This window comes from Scomber scombrus, chromosome 3 (assembly GCF_963691925.1).
Source record: "Scomber scombrus chromosome 3, fScoSco1.1, whole genome shotgun sequence".
NCBI lineage: Eukaryota > Metazoa > Chordata > Actinopteri > Scombriformes > Scombridae > Scomber > Scomber scombrus.
The window spans coordinates 17829185-17848229 of NC_084972.1; the positions used below are offsets into that span (position 1 = coordinate 17829185).

The 19045-nt window shown below is 39.7% G+C and overlaps 3 protein-coding genes across 6 annotated transcripts; all 3 read left to right on the forward strand.

The window, feature by feature from the left end:
* The first annotated feature begins 510 nt into the window (after positions 1-510).
* Positions 511-6594, forward strand: slc25a34 (solute carrier family 25 member 34). Of its 3 annotated transcripts, none has more exons than XM_062416323.1 (6): positions 511-577; positions 847-1594; positions 4578-4643; positions 5008-5160; positions 5274-5408; positions 5551-6594. In XM_062416323.1, the coding sequence occupies exons 2-6, from the start codon at positions 1115-1117 to the stop codon at positions 5737-5739; spliced, it is 1023 nt and encodes a 340-aa protein (XP_062272307.1). In that variant the 5' UTR covers positions 511-577; positions 847-1114; the 3' UTR covers positions 5740-6594. The 3 variants fall into 3 exon arrangements, with proteins under 3 accessions (XP_062272307.1, XP_062272310.1, XP_062272308.1); XM_062416326.1 differs by having other exon boundaries at positions 529-1015; positions 1101-1594; XM_062416324.1 differs by having other exon boundaries at positions 545-577; positions 803-1594.
* On the forward strand, positions 5950-10739 carry LOC134005975 (transmembrane protein 82-like). The gene is made up of 7 exons (XM_062445025.1): positions 5950-5957; positions 7703-7806; positions 9237-9309; positions 9388-9580; positions 9758-10175; positions 10279-10463; positions 10647-10739. The coding sequence occupies exons 1-7, from the start codon at positions 5950-5952 to the stop codon at positions 10737-10739; spliced, it is 1074 nt and encodes a 357-aa protein (XP_062301009.1).
* Positions 10740-12915: 2176 nt separating this feature from the next.
* fblim1 (filamin binding LIM protein 1) lies at positions 12916-18827 on the forward strand. 2 transcript variants are annotated; one of them, XM_062415610.1, is made up of 9 exons: positions 12916-13101; positions 13326-13565; positions 13960-14326; positions 15228-15385; positions 16489-16582; positions 16694-16863; positions 17531-17709; positions 18057-18177; positions 18285-18827. In XM_062415610.1, the coding sequence occupies exons 3-9, from the start codon at positions 13984-13986 to the stop codon at positions 18393-18395; spliced, it is 1176 nt and encodes a 391-aa protein (XP_062271594.1). In that variant the 5' UTR covers positions 12916-13101; positions 13326-13565; positions 13960-13983; the 3' UTR covers positions 18396-18827. The 2 variants fall into 2 exon arrangements, with proteins under 2 accessions (XP_062271594.1, XP_062271595.1); XM_062415611.1 differs by having other exon boundaries at positions 13330-13565.
* The last annotated feature ends 218 nt before the right edge of the window (positions 18828-19045 follow it).

The window sequence follows — 19045 nt, forward strand, 5'->3', positions numbered from 1 at the left end:
AGCACGTCATCATTGGTGAATCATTTCAACTGCAAGTTCCAAATTTAATTTATAATTTACACATATCAGAACAAATGCTTCCGGTCATTTAAGAATTTAGATAAACCATTTGAATTTGTCTCTGTAAACCAAGTTCACTTTTATGCTCACAAGGCTGAAAATGTTCCTTTCAGATTTTTTCTTTTCAGTATGTGGTGGTAAAGTTAATATATAGCATAGGTTTGTTTGTTTGTTTTGGTTCTAAGATTATCCACACTAATTTTGGATTAGCCTTTTTTCAAAACCTATACCAGTCAGATCCTTGCTCCCTTTTCCCTGAGACACTCCACCCCCCTCTGACCAACAATAACCTTTTACCCAGAGAGATCCTATAGGACCCAAGCTAGGGCAGTTTACAGCAGAGCCATGTGATTGGTGCACAATCAGGGATATGGGGAGGTGGCAGAATGGACTGGATCTGTATTGGCTCTGGCCCGAGGCAGTGGGTGGAGACACTGACAATGAATGTGCTGAGGAAACATGTTTACAATGATGGGGGAGAGAGGAAGAATGGAGCTGAGCAGGGACCCAAAACACTGTGAGTTTCTGAATGAAGTCGACAACTGTGTGAAAGACACATGAGGGAAGTTTTACAGTGTGTTTGTCTGTGGTAGCTGCAATGTGTTGTTGTTGAGTTGGTTTGAACTAATTTGACTGGAGAGGTGTGTGAGACTGCTCACTGAAAAAGCAGGAAATGTTTCCTGACAGTTTTTTAAAATAATGTGTCATGTTAGATAAAATCTGAATGTATCCATTTCAACAGGACTGCACACAGTCTTTCTTCCTGATACTTGAATTGTCCTACAGATGGTGCCTCTTCTGATCAGACTGGCAGTCAATGAAGCTAACGAAAGTGACTACAGAAGGACATCAGAGTGGCGCAGTGACCTGTAGTGACATGTCAGACTGATACAAAGCAGATATTCAATGATTTATCACAGAAGTTGATAGAACTTGTCTCTGACTCCACTGTTCTGTAAGTACAACACACTCCTGTTCCCTAACAAACTTAAACAAGAGGCCCAAAGTTATCTCAAGGACTAACAGGACAAACTGTGAAGATCACTTCTCAGAGATGAACAGCACACAACTGCTGGAAACTTCACCCAAAGAGTCTGTGTTTGGTGCCCAGGCTTCCCACAGGATGCCATCCACTGTGTCCACTGTACATGGCAGTGTTTATGGCCCCTCGCCTCCTCTTGACTTCGCCCTGGGAGCCCTGGCCTGCTGTGCGGCCTGTGTGTTTACCAATCCTTTGGAGGTTGTGAAGACTCGTCTGCAGCTTCAGGGTGAGCTGCAAGCACGAGGTTCCTACCAGAGACACTACCGCGGAGTCCTCCAGGGCTTATGGGTGGTGGGCCGCACAGATGGACTCCGGGGCCTGCAGAAGGGGCTTTCAGTCGGGCTGATGTACCAGGGTGTGATGAACGGTGTAAGGCTGGGCTCTTACTCCTACTGTGAAGCTCTGGGTATCACCTCGTTCCACGGAGGGAGTCTTCTGTCAGGGGCAGGGGCCGGAGCGCTCGGTGCCTTCATTGCTTCTCCTGCTTACCTGGTAAGTGGCTGTTGCACCCAACCTATATATGTTTTGTGCATGACCCCTTAAAACAAAGCAGTCTCTACATGGGATCACAGGTTGCACATCTACGAGTTGAGTAGTTAATTGAAGAAGTGATTTTTACCTTCTCAGACCTTCATTTTAATAGCTTGTTGAGATTTTTTTTTCTTATTTCCTACACTGGTAATTTTTCATCATAGATTCATCTATTGAGGGGTTCCCAGCCCCCAAGTTGGGAACTACTGCTCCAAAGGTCTTTCTGATTTAATCAGTAGGTGTTGGAAGCCTTATATAGGTACATTTATGTATATCATGTTAAAAGATTATAGTCACAAGTATGAGATTTGCGTGTTTTGTGTCATAACTTAATGCTAGATGTCAATGTTTGGGCAGTATGTCAAAAGAAGTATGCTCCTCTAATTCTGCACAAGATGTTGGCCATTATGTCGTGTGTGTGTGTGTGTGTGTGTGTGTGTGTGTGTGTGTGTGTGTGTGTGTGTGTGTGTGTGTGTGTGTGTGTGTGTGTGTGTGTGTGTGTGTGTGTGTGTGTGTGTGTGTGTGTGTGTGTGTGTGTGTGTGTGTGTGTGTGTGTGTGTGTGTGTGTGTGTGTGTGTGTGTGTGTGTGTGTGTGGTAACTGGAACCCTATCATTGAGAGTGAATCACTGTATTGGGTTACATATTCCTTACAGTTACAAAGCCACTTTAATTAATTAACAACCACACAATCAACATCAAAAAGGACAATATCAGCAAAAAGCTATGGTGGAAAGATGATATGGGTAATTGTCTTCTGTGGTAAGCAAACGATATATTATGCAAAAGGTTTCAGCGTGATTTTCTTTTGAGTGGCTGTCAATACAAATACAGTATGAACTGCTGCTTAATCTGTATCCTGGACTGACCAGTTAGGTCACCCTTCCTGAAGTACTAATCTATAGCTACATAATGCAGAAGTCCACTTTGTTGACAGATTAATGACAGGCAGGTTTTAATGTTACATGACATTGTTCATTTAAACAGCAGAGAGTTTGTACAGTAATGAAAAGCACAAAGAGTTCATTCAGATTAATCACTATCAGACTTCCATGTGGTGTTGTTGGACATATCTACAAGAACAATAACATTTTGAACTACTAAAGGAAATAAATAGGTGTCACACTTCAATTAAACTCTGATTCAAACTTAACATTGCATAGGTGTATCTCCTAAAGCTAACAAAACATTAAGCTGCCACCACCGTCATCATTAGGCCTGAGCAGCTGTATTGTAAGTCGGCACAAACAGAGACATGAAGGCACATTAGCTGCGTTTCAAATGTCCTAAATCTATTTTTATCCAGTAGGAGGGCTTTCGAGGTAGCGTAACATTACACGGGTGCGTATGACAGATCAGAAGTGATGATCTTAAACTGGGTCAGTAAAATAGTTGGCAAACATACACCAAAGTCTTTGTAAAGTGCTGGCACTAATAGCAGAATTCAGACAGTGTAAGTAGGAAAAAGTAACGCACACTTGGCTCCATCTTGAATTCTTTTAATCACCAACATTTCAACAAAGTCTTCATCAGGTTGTTTAAAATACCCTGATGAAAAAAATTCCCTCTAATTATTTCCCTGTTGAATTACAGTGGAGGAACAGTCACAACAGTTAAAAACACCCTGATGAAATCTCAGATTAAGAGAACTAAAAATGGAGCCCAGTATGCGGTACATTTTCCTACTTATTCTGTCTTAAACTGGGTCAATCCATGTCTTGTCATTTCCCACTTGAACCCTAGGTGCTCCACATCCAGGTCCCACTCAGCTTTGCTTTTCCAAAATAGATACAGATTTAATGTGCACCCATGAAACCATGCCAGACTTAAATAGTAGGTCCACAATTTTTCAAGTCTGTCTTTTAACAACAGCCAGGTGCCTGTATGAAAGAGGATTTTCTTGCTTGTAATCATTCAGCATGTTCATACTGGACGTTTAATGACCCCTTCCTGATCCGGACAGGATGCAGATGCAAAGTTAATCATTAAGTGCAAAGTTCCCTCTTGTTGTTTCTGTTGAGCTACAGTGCAGCAACAGTAACAAACAGAAAGATGGCATTTTGCACTAAAAAGATAATAACTTTGATATTGATTTGACTTGACTAATTTATACTGCTGAAATCTCATACTGACTTCAGATAAACTGTTCATTTTTTACACAAAATAAGCACAGTGAATTAGTCCCCTCTCACTCACATTGAAAGCACCTTGGGAAAGGATCTTTAAAAGGCCAGTATAGACAGGAGGAATGATTACAAAAAGCAAAAGCTGTTTCAATATTGATTTGGGCACTTGACTGTAGTTTTAAATTTTGTACTGTATATTTTGACATTCACATTAGCCTTAAGGGATGTTGATTTATTGTACATTTTATGAACGTCCTCTGCATGTCCCCTTGTGTATGACCGGAGTAGTGTTGTTATTTTTCGGCCTAAGCTGCCAGTCAATACTTTTAAGCCATCCAACCTTTTGCACCGTGGAAAGATAATATTCTCTGATTACATGTTTGTCACTAAATATACCCTGCATGTTTCTTCAACCTACCCACTGCTACTAAAAAAAGAAAGAATCTTGCAGCTCCTGTCTGTGTGCTGTCGTCAGTGAATGAAGGAAGAGGGGGGTTAAGGTTGTTTTGTTGCTATAGAGAGGTGTGCTAAAATGCTTACAGCACAGATTGATAGTCAAGAAGTGCTGCAAATGAATTGCCAAGGAACTTTTTCAGACCAGTTCCTGGCAGAGCACGTGTTGAGTAACTCATACCTGTTGAACATAAGCAGAGTTACCTGTAATTGTTACATAACACATTTTGGCATCTGACTCAGACATTATCCGATTTAGTATGGTTTTCTCGGTAATGGGATTCATTTGCAGCACAGTGTATCTGGTACAGTCTGGTGTATAAAACTGAATGCACAATTAACATGGTGCGCTGCATTTCCTTCATAGGTGAAGACTCATCTGCAGGCTCAAACTGTGGAAGCCATAGCAGTAGGCCACCAGCACAACCATGTGGTAAGACCATTCATCATCCATGGAGGGTGTCACTTTTACCTAATAAAACAGTGCGTAAATATAAAGGCAGAAAGTGCAGATTATGTGGCCTGATCAATACACATTTATACACTCTAATTAATTTATGAGGACCAAAAATATGTTGTAAGCAGACTACTTTGCACTGGTATTACTTGTGGTTCTATGAATGAAAAAGGCTTTTAATTAATCAGAAGATTACTAACAAATAAGATAAAGATAAATAAATAATACATTTCTATTGCTTTATTCTGTCAATGCCACATAATAGGGAAACATATACAGTATTAAATGCTATTATATGCTGCTTCCAACACACCAATGTCATTGTTTTCTTTCCTTTCAGGGAGTGTTTGATGCCTTTGTTACCATCTATAGAAAGGAGGGTTTAATTGGCCTTTGGAGGGGAGTGAACGGGGCAGTGCCTCGAGTCATGGTAGGATCAGCTGCTCAACTGTCAACCTTCACCTCGGCCAAGGAATGGGTGTCACATTCCCAGGTAGATGTGATAAACAGTCTACATTTTTGTAGCACGTGACTGAACAGCTGCCATCACTCCATCAGCCAAAAGTCAAACTTGAGTTTATCATCAGTGTCTTTCTGCTCTTACAGTGGTTTAGTCCAGGCAGCTGGCTCACGGCTTTGATAGCTGCCATGATCAGCGGAGTCGCTGTGGCAATTGCCATGACACCATTTGACGTCATCAGTACACGGCTCTACAACCAGCCGGTGGATGAGTTACGCAGGGTGAGATAAAGTGGTCAAATTGGTCTTTGCCCTCAATAATGGCACAATAATTGTGTTGTGGGATTAAGTTTTCCCAATAAATGCATACAAAGCTAAGATGAAAACTGTGGAGCCTTACTGTTTTTCTTTATCTGCCCTTTAGGGACGCCTGTACCATGGATTTTTAGATTGCATGCTAAAGGTGTGCCAATCTGAAGGCCCGGTGGGGTTGTATAAAGGCATGGGCCCTGTGTTTTTGCGCTTGGCACCTCACACAATGCTCAGCATGCTGTTCTGGGATGTGATGAGGCAACAGACTGTGAAGGACAGACAGAGCCAGGGAAGGAACTAAAACACTCCAGATACCTGCACATGATTGACTGGACTCTGTTATAGCTGTCTCAGTGATCCATCAATTGATGAAACACTGAATTTAATGCTACGGTTTGACATTTTGGGAAATGCTCATTTTCTTTCTCGCCAAGAGTTAGATGAGAAGATTGAGACCACTCCTCAATAAGAAAGTGACATAGATCTTCTCATCTTACTCTCCACCAGAAAAATGTTGAAGTGAGTCCCAGGGAAAAGTCATGCTCAAAGGACAGACACTTGAGCAGTATACAGACTATTTTTGTTGCAGTGCAGAAGATGGATGAACGTTAAAGTACTTGACAAAAGATGAACATGTGTTGCACAGACTCAAAGAAACATTTTGAGAAGTTTCTATCAAATATATGAAGAAGTATCAGGGTTTACCTTAATACCTCAAATGATGAATTTAAAAGTAATCCGTTGGGCTTTTAAATGTCTTCTTGAAGCTTAGCTGAAATGACAGAAGGGGAACTTTCATGACTTGCAAGCATATCAGTGGAATACTAATGACCTGAAGAACAAGTCTGGATTATTAAAACATAAGCTCTTTATTCCAGGTGTTTAGTCCAGTGTGGCTGCTGTTATGTTTCACAGTGTAATTCATAATTCTAGTTGCCTTGTCTGTTATATGTAAAGAAAGATACCTGATGGGAATGTTTTTACTGACATTTGAACTACTGGTAACTAATGCCAAGCACAGCATTTGATGTGAGGTTTTTATCACAGAAATCCTACGGGTACGTCATGCCTTTGAACAGCAGTCAATAATAATAATATTAATAATAATAAAGACATTTTTGTATTAAATGCAATAAATAAATGTGGGTTTTTTGTATCCTTTGTAGTGAGTTCTTTCCACCTGAGAAATTTTGTCAAAGTACACCCATTTTTAACTCAACAGGATGCTGTGAAATTAATTCATGGTTTTATTACTAGCAGGCTAGACTACTACAATGCACTTTTTTACTGGTCTCCGAAAAACTCTATAAAGAAATTAGAAATCATATAGAATTCTGCAGCAAGACTTTTAACTAAGATCAAAAAGAGAGAGCACATCACTCTTGTTGTAGTGGAATTTCACTGGCTTCCAGTTTCTTTTAGAATTGATTTTAAGGTCCCCTTTTTTTAATTACCTACAAAGCTCTAAATGGCATAGCACTTTCAAACATCTCTGTTTTTTAAAATATCTTGTCAACCACAAAAAGCCCTGAGATCCTCCACAGCTGGTTGTTTGATCGTGTCTGAAGCACTCCACAAAGAAAGTGTGGACACTGCTTTTCATAATCCACGCACCAAAATATGGAACACCTGGTCCATGTATATCAAACAGACAACCTCTTTGAGCATGCCTTTACCACAAATAGTTTAGTTAACCTATTTTTTATCTTGTGCTTTATCCCTTAAACTTGTTTTCATTTTGGGTTTTTTGTTTTTTTTTACATTTGTCTCCTCTAATTTGTTACAATGTATTTTCATCTCTGCTGAATTTACTCACTATTTGTTTGCTCTTGTTTTCATTGTTTCAAACATAAAGCACTTTGAGCTGCATTTTGTGAAAGGTGTGATAGAAATAAAGTTGCTGTTATTATTATTATTATTGAAATATGTAATATCTCCATAATGTGCTAAGCATAGTTATTTTTTTACCCTGGTAAAGGGTATCTGATTGTTGAGTAAGGCTAATCATCGTCTTTGAGAGGACTGTAAGCCTCTTTGATCAAGAAATGATTAGACTGACAACTATCACATTTGACCTTTGGACCTTTAGCATGCAGCATACTTAGTGCTAATCAGTAGGAAGAAACAAAGGAAGGTTCAAATCTTTACTTACGTTTTGGCTCACAGGAATTCTGTATAAACAGACTTGTAGTTAGTAAGTCTCAGATTGATGTAGAGTGAGTGAGAGATCATAGCACTCTTTTTTTGTGAGTATCCTTGTTGAGATATTACAAGGAAAACATAAAAATGTTTCTCCCCTACTCCTGGATCCTGGGAACTTCTGAGTGGATACCTTTTGATTCAAATCCAGTTGACTGCTTTTTTCAAGGTGAGTTTCACATTTTTTCAAGTCTGTCTTAAAACAATTGTCAGGCACCCATGAACACTGACAGAGGTTCTGCTCACTGTAATCATAAAGGCCCATTAGAAGATCCCCTCCACATGCACTTACAATGTAAGGGGTGGGGACAGTCCTCGTTTTGTGCAAAAATTTAATTTAAAAGTCGATCTGAAAATGATTTGAGGCTTCAGTTGTCAAATAAAGTAAACATCTTCCACATATACACTCCTTTTAGTAAGAATTCCCTCTTTGTGTCTTGACGGACAGTGCTTTCCTATTCAGCTGCAGGAAGCATAGTAACAAAAAGGGGATTTTGGCATAAAAAGACATATCTATTTGATTTGACTAATTGGATGGCTGAAGCTTCATATTAGCTTCAGATAAATTTTTAAAGACATTTTTGCACAGAAGGAGGACTGTGCATCTGTGTAACCAAGAACTATTTAAATTCTCTTAAATATAATTTATCCCAATTGCTTGCCCAACTGGCTCAAGACTTCCACTATCAGTCAAAAAAGAAAAACAAAACAATTCATATAGTCCACTGGTCTAAAACCAAACTGATTCACATTTATCCTAGCACTTACCCAAATTGTGATAAATGTCACCTACAGTAGGACCAGCTAATCTCGCCCATATGTTTTGGACCTGCCCTGCCATTTTTTAAAAACATATTTAACTTTTATTCTGGAAATCTGTCTTTGACTCATTCTCAGCCATCACATCTGCTAACATCTACCCCTCACCCTTAGTTGGCCTGTTTGGGGCTTTACCTACTAACCATCCGCTGCCGTCATTCTTCACTGAACATTTTTTTCACATTACTAGCGAGGTGTATTATTCTCATGCACTGGAAGAATCCTGACTCGCTCCCCCTTTCACACACACACACACACACACACACACACACACACAGACACACACACACACACACACACACACACACACACACACACACACACACACACACACACACACACACACACACACACACACACACCTATTGGATAAAGGATGCCCCAATCCTCTGTGAAATTAGAGAAAGTTAAACACTTCCTTCTTGGCTTTAATATAAAATTCCCAGCAATCTTTCTTAGAGCATGTCAAGTCCCTCCAGCTGGATGCTGTCCCTATTGACTGAGCGACCTCCTGTACTGCACCAACTTCCTGCACCTTCTGGCCGAGTTCTAGTTTCTAAACACTAGAAGCATGCGTTACAGTATGTGTAGTATGTTATCATCTCCAAATTGTCTTGTAGTTTGGATTTTTTTAGTCATTTGTGTTTTTTTTCAGTATCTGAATATTGCTTTAAGACAGACTAGATAAATTGCGAACCTTTCCTTTAAACATGTTTTTCTTCACTCAAGTTGTTTCTTTACAATCTTATTTTTGGTTGTGTTGTCATCTGTGTTTTAAAGGTCTTGTAGGTGCATGTGGAGTATCAGTGCTGTGCAATCTGATGAGAGTTTACTTCTTCAGTCAAACATGCAGGTAAGTTTTTTCTCGGAAAATTAAATGTCAGATATGTTCAAGATCAGGACAGAGATTTTTTAAATTCTCTCCAAACAGTGACTCTGAAATTGAAATTGAAAGGAAACAGAGGTCATCGTCACCAAGCAGCCTGCTGAGAGGGAACTGGGGAACCACAGTCCAGTTCTGGTCCCTGGCAGTCCTCCTGTCTCTGGTTGGCTCACGGGTTTCTTCTCTGATAGTGCTGGAGTTTTCCCTCAGAGCTGTTTCTGCCTGGGCGTCAGCAGGACTGGTGAGCTCCTCAAAGATATGAAAAGAGCAGAGGAGAACAAGAAGCATTGATTTTTTGCTTGTTTTACATCTTTATCTGAGAGTACTTTCAGTTTGTTCTTGTGTTCATTGTATATAGATCTTTCTAACACTGAACTGACCCACTTTTATCCACCCTTCTCAATCTATCTTAATTCAGGATCCTAATGGCAGAGGCCTGGATCGGCTCCTGTTTCAGTGCCAGTTTTCCCTGGGTTGTGGCCTCACTTGTACTCTGGTCTTCCTCCATCAGGGGGCTCCACACAGCTCCCTCAGCTTGTTTCTGGCTGCTGCACTCAGCTGGGCACTGGCAAGCTCCTGCAGTAGTCTGTGGAGCCATGTGGCCAGACTCTACCCGCTGCATAGTACAGAGCGTTACTGTGGGAAGTGCATCACCCTCCTGACCTCTGGACACACCATACTGGCTTCACTGCAAAGAGGGGTTGTCTTGGCTTTCACTGTAGCAACTGTGGCCTCCACCACTACGGTTTATGACCACTTCCTCTCCCAGAAGGATGCTATCAAGTTTTGGACTCCACTGACACTCTGCTACACTATGCTGGTAGTCTATGTTCAAGGTGATGATCAGGGCAACTATTTGGGAGAATGAATGCACCTTTAGGATGAAATGTAAAAGCTCTCACTGGTGTCTCCGGTGTAACTTTTTCATATTTTACACAGAGGATCAGAATCGACACACTGGTGCAGAGGCCCTTGTGCATGCTGTAGTGCTGCGGCTGGGATCCTTGCTGGTGCTCATGCTGACAGTGGGTCAGTGGTCTGATGTCCTCCAAGTCCTCATCACTTTCCTAGGAGAAGCTGTCTGCCTGCTGCCCTCTAGGGACCTGCTGCAGGCCGTGTTAAAGGTCTGTTTGAAAATCAAACTTACCAGCATATCTCTACCTGTTTTCCTTTTTTTTTTACGCAAGCAGTTACCATTTCTACAACTCAGCTATTTCTGTATTTATTAACTCACTTCATGTTCACAGTCATGTTGCCAAATGTATAAATGACATGACTGGACTTGAATTGTCATGCTTCATTTTTAGGAAGAAGAAGACACCACCTTAAGCAAACGCGAAGAAAACTGCAGTCACGGAACAAGGAATCACACCCACAAAACATCATCTAACGGCAGCTGATGATAAACCTCAAGTCTATCTTTGACTACCTTGAATGTCAAGATACACTCATATACAATATTACACTTGATGGCATGAATTTTTTACTCATGATTTCTGATGTCTCACAGCTGTTTTAAATGTAATTGCATTTGTGACTTTTCATATCTAATATATAAGCTGCTGTTTTCTTTCAGCAAATTCAAGAGGTCATTTTGCTATAATGGTGCACTGATACGCTTCATTTAATGGAAGACAAATATATGAAAAAAGAAAAAGAAATGGCTTACTATATATTCAATGTTTCATATTATTGATTGTTTCAGTGATACAACATAAATATACCAAGCTGTAGTAGTGGTAATAGAATACAGATGAGACAAAAGTGTAAATAAATCAGGACTCCACCAGCAGAGGCTAAGAGCTTATTAAAATACCATTCTTCAATATGGTCAAGTCGAAAACATGAATTGCAAACACTAACTGGAGTATTAAAGAACATTTTTGATGTACTTTTTGTACATTAATTCTACTTTGGCTTGAACAGATTTTTATTTATTTTACTCAAATATTTTTTGTAAAGGCAAGAATCACTGAGACCTACAATTATTATTACAATTAATTACTACACCTGTCAAATTCACTTGTTTTAACTCATTGGTTATTCATTAGGAAAACCCTCTTCAACAGTCACCGCTTTGACAAACTTTGATGTACTGTGGAAGGATTTTAAAAATGATTATCATCACATTGGTCAACTTATGGAGACCATACCCTATATCACTAATTAAAGGTGCACTCCACCAATTTTACACTCTGTCCTCTGTGGCTGTGCAGGGGGCTGTCCAAAAAAAAGAAAGAAATAGAAAGCCCTGATGACATCAGAGTGATGTCATCAGTTTAGACTTGCGACCTCAAATATTTAACAGAAAGCCTGCGTTACAAACAGGAAGTGTGGGGTTTTAAAGAAGAGGGCATGTTGATGCAGATGGGAGGTCTAATGAAAGACACTATTTGGTTGCATCATTGGAAATCTGGATCCAGTGTTTTTTGGAGTGTAACCCTTAGCAGGGACAACACGTCAGGATAGTTTTCATTTTCTTTTTAGTCTGTCTGCCACAACTTTATTACTCCTGGAGCATTTAACTGTTATTCAAAGCAGTCACTTCACTTCTACATTTACTAGTGTAATTTTCATTTTTTCGTGGGGGAAATTTGGGTAAAGTAACAGTGGTTTCTACTTAAGTGGGACATTCCAGTAGTTGTTCCAGCCCTGAAGATGTTTACAACTAGGAAGTCAGCATCAAAATTGTCATTGTTTTTCCTCTTCCTGTTTCTTTCCCTTAATTTCCCTTCATTCATTTAATTCTCTTTTCATTGTCATCTTGTAGATCCACCAAATACCTTAACACTGTCAGTCAATATTATACTGAATAGTAACATGGTAACTGAGAAGTCATGAAGCAGTGCATGAGGTTCAGAGGGTTTAATGAGGATTTTGGTTTTTTTGGGGGGGCGGAGCGTAGAGGTCTGGGGATTGTGTCATCACTAGGCATGCTCCCTCCTGCAGCCGTGACATCACTGCAGCATTCCTTTCCACAGAGCTGGAACAACAGAGACCCCCATCACTTTTCTCATCTCCGTCTCCTGTTAACCCTCTCTCACACATTCCTGCCTCACTCTTCTTTCACGTTGACCCACATTCATCCTTGCGCAGGAAAGTTTTATCCAACATTTGGTTTCTCGCTCCATCCTCCTCCCCTTTGACTCTTTGGAGGGGGAGTAGACCTCACAAGGTTTGGCTCCAGAAACTAACCACAATATTTGCTGATCAGCAGACCTGATATTGCTCAGGCTCTCTCTGGTGGAGAACAGAAAACACAACAAAGCAGCTTTTTCATAGTTCTCATAGACATCACTCACTGTTCCCCCCTCTCCTCATATACCAACATCTCCTCTTTCACAATGCTCTGATTCATTGCACTGTAATCCTTCTGCTCCTTTACTTTGAACACAAAAAGGTTCATCAGGAGGGTCTGATGAAGTCCACCACAAATAAATGGTGCTCTGGATGTCGGTGAGGCACAAACGGAGGCAATGCCATGTGACACTGATAGTGAGTCAAGGCTAAAGTGATATAATGTAGTGGGGGAAGGGAAGACGGAAAGAGGGAGAAGAAAAAAGGAGGCAGACTCAATGAGGGAGGTAGGGAAAATAAAGCTGATAGAACAATAAGCCAGAGCTGCACAGGAGAGAAAAAGAGGACAGACAGAGCTAGAGAGTTGCTTGGAAAGGCAGGTAGAGTCACATCCAGCTGGTATGCAAAAAGATAAGGAGTTGGGAGGTGGCTGTGTGTCTTACTTAAGGACGAAAACCTTATCAGGTACTTTAAGACTGTATATTGAATTCATAAGAAGTCTGACTGTGCTTTTGGTCTGATTGCACAACTGTTGCATGACTTTTCTTTGTGAGTATGTGACTGTGTGCATGCATGCCAGTGTGTGTGTGTGTGTGTGTGTGTCTGCCAAGTTTTCATAGTGGATGGATGTGTCATGTTTTTTACTGCACTTTGCCCGAGATTAACTGTTCACCTTTTACGGTCGGGAGGGAGGTGGTATTGTCATTCAGCCAGAGCAGGAGGAGGGGTCGACGGAGAGAGTTGGGGAGGGAGGTACAGAAGGAAAAGGAGTGGCCTTCTGTAGATAGTCGCCCTCTCTGCCGGAGTTTAAGTCCTCTCTTCTCAGTGGCAGCTTGCAGGAGGGAAAACAGTGAAACAAACCAGAAGTGTTGAGATACAAAGCAGGGAAGGAGAAAGGAGAGAAGACTTCAGACCACATTTTCTCCCAGGTATGTAGTGTAATGGCAGCTCACAGCCAGTCTGAGTGGGTTTTAAAGGAAACAGATGATTCAGATTTGTGCTTTCTGCCTCCTAAACCTTTCATTATGGGTAATGAGGGCTGTGAGTGTGTGAATTTACTTCTCTAAAGTGAGAGTGAGCGCTCCCACAAAGTTGACTTAGAGGGCGTTTACACTTAAATCAAACATTATTGAGATGGTAGAGATAAAATGTTATGTTCAATGTTTGTATTCTTATATTTCATTGTTGCTTAAAAGGATAAAGTGAAATCTGTGATGTGTGTCCATATTTTTATGATTACCCCTTTAAACAGGATTATAAAACATTAAATGTAAGCAGTCTTGGTAACATAATGCTGACATAATTGTTCTATACTTCTGTTAGACTGTATGTGGGTTTTACACAATCATGGCATCAGCAGCTTCACCAAAAAGGATGGTGTCCTCTGTCTTCATCACTCTGGCGTCTCCTTACCGAGCCACTGTGACACAGCAGCAACCCGCCCTCCAAGCTCACAGTGTCCCAGCTAGAGACGAGCAGCATACTGCTGTACGAGTCAACCCAAGTGACAGCGTCCCTGCCCTCAGACAGAAGAAAGAGGACCACTCGCCTTCTGACATCTACGCCAGAGTAGACAAGAAAGGCCGGACCCCTGCAGGGGCCCCAGCTCGAGCCTCCGAACCTCAGAGCCCCAAAACTGTCCAACCTGGACCCAGCAGAGGAAAGCTGCAAGAGGACAGGGGTGCTGCAGGTATTCATAAAAAACCTCTTTTCTTGTTGGATTCAATGCAAAGTAGTACTTAAGGTGCACTAAACTAAACATTTAAAATTCATAAGAATATATTTAGAATTTCACTCGAAATGTATCATCAGGGCCTAGCTGATGTCATATGTTTGAACATGGTGTTTTGAATCACTTGTTGAGGGGGTTACTGCCCTTTCAGGATCCTCCCTGAGGGAGCAGGTCTACACAGATACTAATGAGATTTTATTGCCTTCCTGACCTTTGTTTTGCAAGAGGTTTGATATTATTTAATTACTTAATGGTTTTTTAAGCTGTTTCATTGTAATTACTGGCAATTGCACATAGGTTCTTTTTTAAGTTCACAGCCTTTCATTTGTTTTTTAACTTTGTGATTAACATTATTTTGTCTTTCCTACCAACTGTGTGTGTATTTGTTCGTCTGGGTGATGAGCTGTTGCATACAATTGCCCTTACAGGGATAAATAAAGTTATATTGAATTGAATAATTGGGAAAATTTGTATCCACCTCATGCTAACTGGATTCAGGATGTATCCAGGATGATGTCTGTTCTAAGGCTGGAAAAGATAACGTTTGTTTTTATTACTTCCTATATCTGAACACATTCGTCATCCTTTTCTGGAACAAGTAGAACAGTTGTCACTTTACTTTTATCATACATGGGCATATGTGTGCCAGGATGAGATAACCCTATCTTCAATTTCTTCCCTTTTTTAAATTACGTGTTAATTCATTATTTTAATTGTATGTTTTTCCCCATAATAATTTCTCTGCCTGTGGAGGAGGGTCACTATATAGTGTATGCATGTGCATGCGCATCATGCATATGTACTGAACATGTTTATTCAGTTTTATACTAATTTTGCAAGTGTTTTTTTTGTTCCACAGACATCTTCCCTCCTCCTCCTCCTCCTCCTCCTGCTGTACTGCCTTCATCTGTGGGACCATCGTTGTCTGAAGATTCAGCACTTCCACCACCTCCATCTGCCCAGATGCCTCCCTCCCATCCTCTAACCCCAGGCCAGCGGCCAGTTTACAACAGAGAAGTATGCAGACTTTTCTTGCAATGCTGCTAAAGAAACATTTGCATCACTCATATCTTCACCTTTACGAACGCTATTTACTGTTTTACTGTTGATTCCCATTTTCAGCATAAATCCCCCTTGAAGTAGACATATCATTTTTTCCCACAGTGAAGGATTACAACGTTCCACTGCTTTTACAAATACTGTATAGTGTTGTGCAGTGGTTACAAAGAATCATCTGCAAAACGCATTATTGAGGGGAAAGCAGCTGTCTTTTAGATACTGGTAAATGATCAAAAACACTTTATAAACTGTGCAGATTTTCCTGTCACAAACAGAGTATTTTCCAAGCTGTTGATATCTTAATAAGAATGTTTTTCTTCCCGTCAATACGACACAGATCAAATGGATTTGGTTGCAGCAGTTGGTCTGAATATGTGTAGACCTTCTTTTTTATTCATCTATTACAAGGTGCCCCATGTTTTAAAGAATTATTGTTATGTTCTCCATTATCTTATATCAAGGAATTTAAAAAAGATGACCTGCATACTTCAAATCTTATATTTAATTTATTAAGAGGCATTTTTTGTGTTTATCTGCAAAGTTTATTTTGCAACTTCTTTCCAGAGCAGATTTAGGTCACCATTTCGTATATATTTTTAATTTAAATGTTGAACACAGAGACTTTGAAGACTGATTTGATGTCAGAGTGTAAGAACAGCTTCAAATTATGATCTCACTCAAAAATTATTCAAACGTGACTTTGCAAAGTTGAAGTGTTTTGAAAAAAAAGCATGACTTTTTAAACCGGTTCTGAATCTGTATCTGCTAGAAAAGGTCTCTTTTAATTAAAAGCAGTAGAAGGATGTTGGTATGTATCGTGGAATGCTTGGAGTAACAATAGCTGCTCTGTCAGTCAGCAACATTTTTAAAATTTTAATGTCGACATACTGGGAGATCCACATACTAGGAGGTCCGCAAATTAGTAACGCCAGTCCAGCATGTAACCTTCACAGCCACCCCTCATCTTTTACCCTAGCATCCTTTAGGGGCCCAACTCAAATGTCCATTTTTAGTTGTTTCAGTTTAAAGTTCCCTTTTAAACAATGTGCTTTACATTCAAGGTGGAAACAAGCACACCATCTAGTGGGTTAAAACAAAATGAACAATCCCGAGGGATCCACAAAAATGACCAAGACACGAGTGAGAAGAATACAGGTAACATGATCTCTTATTGACACATTTACTACTAAGGCTTGTAACTATTCTGCTTTAACAATGCATGTATTATTAACCTACTCTGACATGTGATCTTTTTGTACAATACAGAGGTGTGCGGCTTCTGTCGGAAGCCCGTGGCTCCTTCTGAACCAGTGATAGAGGCCTTAAACAGGAATTACCATGATGGTTGCTTCCAGTGTAGATCTTGTCACATCCCTCTGGCTGGTAAACAGTATTACAACAAGGCGGGAATCCCACTCTGTGAAGACTGCTACCAGGTAGAGCAACATCAACACAGCCTCCACTATAGAGTGTTAACACAGCTTAAAATACATTAGACATCTGCAGCTTTACCACTAAAGTAATGCACATTTTCTGTGACAATGAACATGAAAACCTGTAATAGAAAACAAGTAGAACTTATGTATATTATAAAAGCTGAAAATACAAATGCTAATCTTTTTAAAGGGACACCAATGTTTTTGCATGTTTTAACTAATTTTCTTCAAATCATGCATACTTGACATTACTGCTACCTGTTTTCAAAACTTCAGTAGAGCATGAAAATCACATTGCACAGATTTGAAACTTGCTTGAAATCCACCCTTAATAGTTAATGTCATCTCAGCTGTTTGAGTAAAATGTTATTGTTCATGGTATTGTTGTATGTTAATGCAGTTACAACTGTAGATTGAATACAAGCTTGACTGTAATGTGTAAAGTGTAAAATTGTGAAGTTTCAGGTATCTGCAAGTTCATTTTCCACATTATTCTTTAATTAATGGAAGTCAATGGCTGTTTGGAAAGTGGGAAAATTACAATTAAAAATGCAAACACACATAAGAGGTGTAAGTGCTTTGTAAATGGGTTAAAAAGTAACAAATGTGTGTTGATATGTTAATACAGAAATGCAATGCACTGACCACGTCTTTCTGTGTCCCTCAGGCCAGTCTTGAGCTTTGCTGGGCATGCGGTGAGGTTATCAAAGATCAAGTGATCCGCGCTCTTGAGCGAGTGTACCACCTTTCTTGTTTCACTTGTACAACGTGTAAACAGCAAATTGGAGAGCAAAGCTTTGCTCAGGGAGAAGTTGGAGAAGTTTACTGCCTCCAGGACTATTACAGGTATGAGAATTTAAAATGATGGTAAGAAAAATACAAGAAAAAAACTTTACATACCAAAGACGTTTGAGCTTCAGATAACACAAATAAAAATAAGAAGAGAATACATTGTTAATGGTTGTGCTGGTTTGTAAAACAAATTGATTGATTGGTTTCTCTACTATATGTTTTTTGCTTCATTGATTTTGTGACATTTCATTACTTCACTCTCTTTTAGTGTAGTGCTTTTAAGTGTTGTTCTAATGCATTTCTTCTTGTTTAAAGCACTTTGAATGACCTCTGTGTTTGAAAGGTGCTATTCAAATAAAGTTACATTGCCTAATATTTCCTCTAAAACTGTGTCCATGAAGGAAGTACGCTCCAAAGTGTAACGCCTGCAACCAGCTAATCATTCCCAAAGAAGACGGTACTGACAGCTACACTGTTGAATGCCTGGGAAGTACCTACCATGAGAACTGCTACAGATGTGAGGTAGGCGTTCAGTGTACAGACAGTGTATGAGCACACTCATAAGTAAGCAAACATACAAGATACACATTAATCATCTCCAGTCAACAAGTCTTTCATATTGTCTGCAGGTCTGCGTCATCCAGCTCTCCCCTGAACCAAATGACCATGGCTGCTATCCTTTGGATGGGAGGATGCTTTGCAAATCTTGCCACCTGACCCTGGTTTCTGGCCAGCACTAACGCTGGATTTTTAAACTGCAGCCAAAATGTCACATGTCTTTCCCCAATAGAACAATAACTAAATATGGTTATTCCTACATTATATCATGCTTTCTGAAGAGCCTCTCGTTCTTCTTTTGTACTTGATATTTTTGCACTCAATAAACAAAAAAAATGCACCGAATATATTTATGCAAGACACATTTGGCAAGAATTATTTGAACTTGTGTAAATCTCCATCAGTATACTGTCTCTAAATCATGTTAACCTTTCGCATAAAAATAAACCTTTATATGAAAAACCTTTATATAAAAATAAAATAATATATTTTATCTCCAGCTATATATAACATTTGTTAAATTACACACAAACTATCAGAAATGATCAATATGTGGAAAAATACAATTTCATTCACAAGTATGACTGTGTAACATGTAAAATGCTAACTTTTAGTAAAAATTTAAAATGCACTGTTCAGCACATTTAAGCCCATCATCATCATCATCATCATCATCATCATCATCATCATCATCATCATCATCATCATCATCATCATCATCATCATCATCATCATCATCATCATCATTTTGCTAACCAGCTTGGATAAGGCAGGTAAAGAAAATAACCTCCAGGTCACTCAATACATGTTTTGCTCTCTCACAAAACCACAT

Coding starts and splice junctions, on each gene's coding strand:
- LOC134005975 (XM_062445025.1), top strand. Junction 7,807..9,236: donor AGTTGACTGCTTTTTTCAAG/GTGAGTTTCACA, acceptor TGTGTTTTAAAG/GTCTTGTAGGTGCATGTGGA. Junction 9,581..9,757: donor CCTGGGCGTCAGCAGGACTG/GTGAGCTCCTCA, acceptor ATCTTAATTCAG/GATCCTAATGGCAGAGGCCT.
- fblim1 (XM_062415610.1), top strand. CDS start 13,984: ATGGCATCAGCAGCTTCACCAAAAAGGATGGTGTCCTCTGTCTTCATC. Junction 16,583..16,693: donor CACGAGTGAGAAGAATACAG/GTAACATGATCT, acceptor TGTACAATACAG/AGGTGTGCGGCTTCTGTCGG. Junction 16,864..17,530: donor TCTGTGAAGACTGCTACCAG/GTAGAGCAACAT, acceptor TGTGTCCCTCAG/GCCAGTCTTGAGCTTTGCTG.
- slc25a34 (XM_062416323.1), top strand. CDS start 1,115: ATGAACAGCACACAACTGCTGGAAACTTCACCCAAAGAGTCTGTGTTT. Junction 4,644..5,007: donor GCCACCAGCACAACCATGTG/GTAAGACCATTC, acceptor CTTTCCTTTCAG/GGAGTGTTTGATGCCTTTGT. Junction 5,409..5,550: donor CGGTGGATGAGTTACGCAGG/GTGAGATAAAGT, acceptor TCTGCCCTTTAG/GGACGCCTGTACCATGGATT.